This window comes from Carlito syrichta, unplaced genomic scaffold (genome assembly GCF_000164805.1).
Source record: "Carlito syrichta isolate Samal-C Ts95f unplaced genomic scaffold, Tarsius_syrichta-2.0.1 Scaffold314047, whole genome shotgun sequence".
NCBI lineage: Eukaryota > Metazoa > Chordata > Mammalia > Primates > Tarsiidae > Carlito > Carlito syrichta.
The window spans coordinates 181,634-187,048 of NW_007258143.1; the positions used below are offsets into that span (position 1 = coordinate 181,634).

At 43.6% G+C, this 5,415-nt stretch overlaps 1 protein-coding gene across 6 annotated transcripts in view; it reads right to left on the minus strand.

Annotated features, from left to right (window-relative positions):
* The window catches only part of HDAC8 (histone deacetylase 8), a 280,351-nt gene that overhangs the window by 17,977 nt on the left and 256,959 nt on the right, over positions 1 to 5,415 (minus strand). The window contains exon 11 of one of the 6 annotated variants that reach the window (XM_008070864.1): positions 1,854 to 2,425. The exons of 4 other annotated variants lie outside the window; for them this stretch is intronic. In XM_008070864.1, the coding sequence (XP_008069055.1) occupies positions 2,403 to 2,425 (23 nt within the window). In that variant the 3' untranslated portion in view covers positions 1,854 to 2,402. Of the gene's footprint in view, positions 1 to 1,853; positions 2,426 to 5,415 lie in introns of those variants that run through there. One more of the 6 variants, XM_008070867.2, reaches the window with a different exon arrangement.

Consider the following 5,415-nt stretch of genomic DNA (forward strand, 5'->3'; position numbering starts at 1 on the left):
AGTCTCACTCTGTCACCCAGGCTGGAGGGCAGTGGCACGCTCACAGCCACTGCAGCCTCGACTTGCTGGGCTCCAGCAATTCTTCCACCTCAGCCTTCCCAGTAGCTGGAACCACAGGCGTGTTCTATCATGCCCAGTTTGAGACGAGGTCTTACCAATTTGCCCAGGCTGATCTCGAACCCCCGAACTTAGGCAATCCTCTTGCCTCAGCCTCCCAAAGTGCTGGGATTACAGGCTTGAATCACTGCGCCTGGCCCTAGCCTAGCATTTTAAAACAAGAATCCAATGAAAAAGAATCCTGAAGGTCATTGAGGTAGTGCCCTCTCTCAGGAGCAGGCCTAGCCTCCGGGAGGCCTGGAGTGGGTCAATTGAACAACTTGCTTTGGTTCTTGCTTGGCCAGAGCCGAGGCAAGAGCTGGGGCTCAGACAGGCAGTGCCAGCCTGGCAAGGAGAGGAGGCATCAGCTACCCAGTGGCAAAGGACTCTCCTGGCACCCTCTGCTACTCTCCCCCACTGGATGACATATTCTTCTAGATATGACCATGGAAAGGAAAATGGGGCACCAATTATCTTTACCTGGTGACTGCCTACAGGGGTTGAGCCCTTCACAGGGATTTGGGTGAAAACTTTGAGGGTGGGTCCCCTTGAAAAGACTGGGTTAGGGCAGCAGAAACTGGGCTAAGCAAGCCTTTGAGATGGAAAACCTTGGTGGGTGGTCTCTTGTAGGCTGGTGATTCCAGAGCTTCCATTTGTCCGTTTTCCTGGCCTTCCTCAACCCTGAACTGCTCCATTCAGCACCTTTCTGCTCTTCTATTCTTTTTAAAATTCCCCTTCTTTTTGATATAAGTAAAATTGCCCTTAAGCTGAGAATGTATAATTAGAATAGTGGGCATTTGAAGTGACTGGTATTCCTAGCTGACCAGGTGCCCGATGCCACTTAATAAAAGCTTGGCTATTCCAATCCTAGGACATGTTCAAGGCTTTTCCCACTCCCTTCTGTGGAATGCCCTTCTCCTTCTCGGGGGCCCAGAGAAATACATCTCACCCAAGAGGCAAGGCTCAAATATCCCATTAGAAACATTCTGGGATACCTCACCAGCAGGGTGAGTTACTCCCTTTTTAGTGCTCCCATAGCTTTGGGTTCATATTGGTAACAGAGCTTGAAACATGTTGGGATCTGTCTATTTTCCTTTACCCTTGCCTTGTTTGGGAATTCCTAGATGACCAGGATGAGGTTGTGTCTTTGTCTCTCATCCCAGTCCCAGCGGTTGAAGGAGCTTCTAAATATTTGGTAAATAAAATTACAATATCAAGATGTTTGGTTGTCCCTTTCTCTTCCTTATCTCTCTCATTATCTTCCATAACCATTTTTGCCATCTCCACGGAGGTTACAGTAACACCAGTGCATTACAACCACTTCCCCTTTTCCTTATGTGTGCCAATTGTCTGCACTGGCCTGGGAAGTATCCCTTCTATCCATGGAAATGCTCCTTTTAGATCTGACATGCCAGCCTGAACTTCCCATCCCTAAATCTCTCCCCAGGCAGGGGCAGCTCCTTCGCAGGGCAAGCCCCTCTTCATTGTTGCAGTGCTGGTAGTCCCACGTACCCCCCTTCCCCGCCCATGAAGAGGCCCCAGCAAGGGACAGAGCTTGGTCTTCTGTCCCAGGACTTGGGCTGGGGACAGGCTAGCTCCCCAGCAGGATATCCAGCACTCAGGGTCAGCCTCCCAGTCTGGGCCAGAGCACAGATTGGAAGCAGGAGGGTTATTCTTGATACTTCAGCAAGAGGAAAGGTTCAGAACTGTGTTTACAGTCAGTGGCGGTTTACAAAGAGGACAATGGGACAAAGAGGGAGATTTTCAAAGATTTCATTAAAAAATAAAATAGATACATAATCCTAAAACACCACCCACCAGTGGACTTCTTCTCCACTTCCCAGTTTGCCAATTAGTCTCCTCACCCTGAGGGTTCCACCTGGATAGTACTAAGGCCCAAACCCTGCCTCTCAGCTGCACCCTGCCCCACAAACTGGCAACCAAAGCTCCCCACTCCCCTCCAACTTTTAATCTGTCTCCTTTAAGAAAATAAAAATACCTCCCTCCCCAATTTGCTTAAAAATAATTTTGAAGATTAAAAACTGCATTTGTGTGTGTTTTTAAAAATAAACACTTTAAATGTTGGATATCTCCCTCTTCCCCTAGGCCTAGTTGAAAACTCTGGGGTGCCTGCCTTCTCACCCCAGGAGACCAGCTGCCACTTGGTGCCCCTTGGAAATTTTCAGGAAGTAATTTCTTCCAAATTTCCCCTGCAGTCACAAATTCCACAAACTGCTCACATAAACAGGCTGTCTTCATTACAGGCACCGCTCCTCAGCTCTGGAAACCTGATCTCTTTTTGTCAACTAGACCACATGCTTCAGATTCCCTGCAAACAGGAGAGAAAACAAAACTCAAAATCAGGTAACGAATGTGAATTATGCCCCAACAAAGCTGTTAGAAAAAAAAAAGCACTTGCATTTTGGGGCTTGTTCTCTGCTGCTCTTGGGAATCCTGTGACTCCATCATATGAACAAGCCCAGGCTAGCCTGCTGGATAGTGAGAAAAATGGCCCAGACACCCCTGTCATCCTGTTAACCACCAGTCAACTACTAGCCACTCATGTGAGTGAGGCCTTTGACAGCCAGCTGACTGCAGATGCTGGGTGAATCCTGCCAAAACCAAAAGAACCACCCAGCTGAGCCCAGCTCAACTCCAATCCACAGAGTCATGAGCTAAGCAAATATTTTTAAGTCTCACACACACACACACACACACACACACACACACACACACACACTCATGTAACACTTTTCAGAGCTCACAATTCACTGACGGCATCAAATCTCTGCCCCTCCCACCGCTTCCGCCCCCTCCAACCACCAACCTTTCTTCCTCCCTTAGCAGGGCACAACCCTCCTGTGAAGTATGGACTGGGGCTTTCCCCAGACCTCAGGTCTAAGAGTCTTTGAGGGTAAAGTGATCATTTGAAATCCAACAGGATGAGGCTCTAGGAATGAAAAGTTTGTACCCTTGGTCTTCTCCTTGCCCCACTTCCCCATGAAACACTAGACTCCAAACCCTACTAACCACTTCTCTGAAACAGGAAGAGTGCTCCATGAAGGCAGGACCCTGGGCTGTCTTACTTTCAGCTGATGTCCAAAGTCTAGCACAGTGTTTCACTCATTGTAGGTGCTCAGTAAATGGCTGAATGAATGGATGAATGAAAGGAAGGAAGGACGAAAAGAAGAAACAAATCAGAAACAAACTCCTTGCCTATCCACTCATATTTTTAATTTTAAATTAACCTACAGTAAAACTGACTTTTTTTTGTAGGTGCAGATCTATGCTTTTTAAATACATATATAGATTCATGACAGAGACTTCCATAACTCCCCAGATCTTCTTGTGCTATCCTTTTGCACTCATATTCTCCTCCCTCCCCTACCAGCTGGCAAACACTGATCTGTTCTCCATCACTGTCGTGTTGTCATTTTGAGAATGTCAAATAAATGGAATCAAACAGTATGTAACCTTTTAAGATAGGCATTTGTTTTTTTATGCGGCATAATGTATTTGAGGTTCACGCCAATTTCTGCATGTATCAATAGTTTATTCCTATTTTTGGCATTTAACTTATAATTTTTAAATAATTATAGATTTATAGGAAGTTGCAAAAAAATTACAGTACCCTTCACCCATGTACCCTTCGCCAGGTTTCCCCAAATGTTAACATGTTACATAATTATTGTTCAATATCAACACCAAGAAATTGACATTGGTACAGTTCACAGATCTTATTCAGATTTTACATGCACTCATTTGTGAGTGTATACTGCTAGTTCTAGACCATTTTATCACAAGTCTAGATTCGTGTTATCTCCACCACAGTCAAGATACAGGACTATTTTATCACCACAAAGATCTTCTTCCTGCTACCCCTTTATTTTATTTTATTTATTTATTTTTAAACAACACATTTCAAACCTAATGCTACCTCTTTATAATCACTCCCATTCCTCTTCTCTCATTGTCCCTAAATGATGACAACCATTCATCTGCCCTCCATCTCTAAAATGTGGTCATTTTGAGAACATTATATAAATTGAACCATACAATATATACACTTTTACAATTGGCTTGTCAGTCAGCATACTGCCCTTAAGATCCATCCAAGTTGTGGTGTGTATCAAGTTTGTTGCTTTTCATTGCTGAGTAATATTCCATGGCATGAACGTACCACAGTTTGTCTAACCAGTTATCTGTTGAAAGACATCTGAGTTGTTTCTAATTTTTGGTTATTACAAACAAAGCTACTGTGAGCTTTCACAATACAGTTTTTTTTGGAGTATAATTTTCATTTTTTCTGGGACAAATAAGCGCTTAAGAGTGCAACTGCTGGGTTGTATGGTAGTTGCATTGTTTAGTTTTATAAGAAATTGTCAAACTGTTTTCCAGAGTGGTGGTACCACTTTACATTTCCACCAGCAATGTTGGAATGATCTAGTTTCCTGGCATTCTTGCCAGCATTAGGTGTTGGTTTTTATTTTGGTCATTCTGATAGGGGTACAGTGACATCTCATTGTACAATCAATTTGCATTTCCCAATGACTGATGGCATTGAACATCTTTTCATGTGCTCATTTGCTGTCTGTATATCTTCCTCATGTCTTGTCTTTTGCCCATTTTCTAAGTGGATTTTCATTTTTACTCTTGAGTTTAAAGAGTTCTTTTTTTTAAAAAATAATTTTTTAAACTTTTAATTTTTTTAAATCGAGACGAGGTTTCACTATGTGCTCAGGGTGGTCTTGAACTCCTGGGCTCACACAATCCTCCTGCCTCAGATTCCCAAAGTGCTGGGATTAAAGGCGTGAGCCACCATGCCTGGTCAGAGAGTTATTTATATTTTAGATATAGTACAAAGCTGTTGTTAAGTATATGATTTGAAAATATCTTACCTCAGTATGTAACATTTATTTTCATTCCCTCTCTCTCTCTTAAAGACAGGGTGTCAGCCAGGCACAGTGGCTCATGCCTGTAATCCCAGCACTTTGGGAGGTGGAGGCAAGAGGATTGCTTGAGCCCAGGGATTTGACAGGGATTTGACACCAGCCGGGGCAACTTGGTGACCTCATCTCTACAATAAATAAAAAAATTAGCTAGGCATGGTGGCAGCCTGGGCGTGGTGGCATAGTTCCAGTTACTTGGAAGGCTGAGGCAGAAGGATCGCCTGAGCCCAGCAGGTCGCGGTTGCAATGGCTGTGAACATGCCACTACACTCCAGTCTGGGTGACAGAGTGAGACTACAATTAAAAAAAAAAAAAAAAAAAAAAAAAAAAATATTTATATATATATATATATATATATATATATATATAA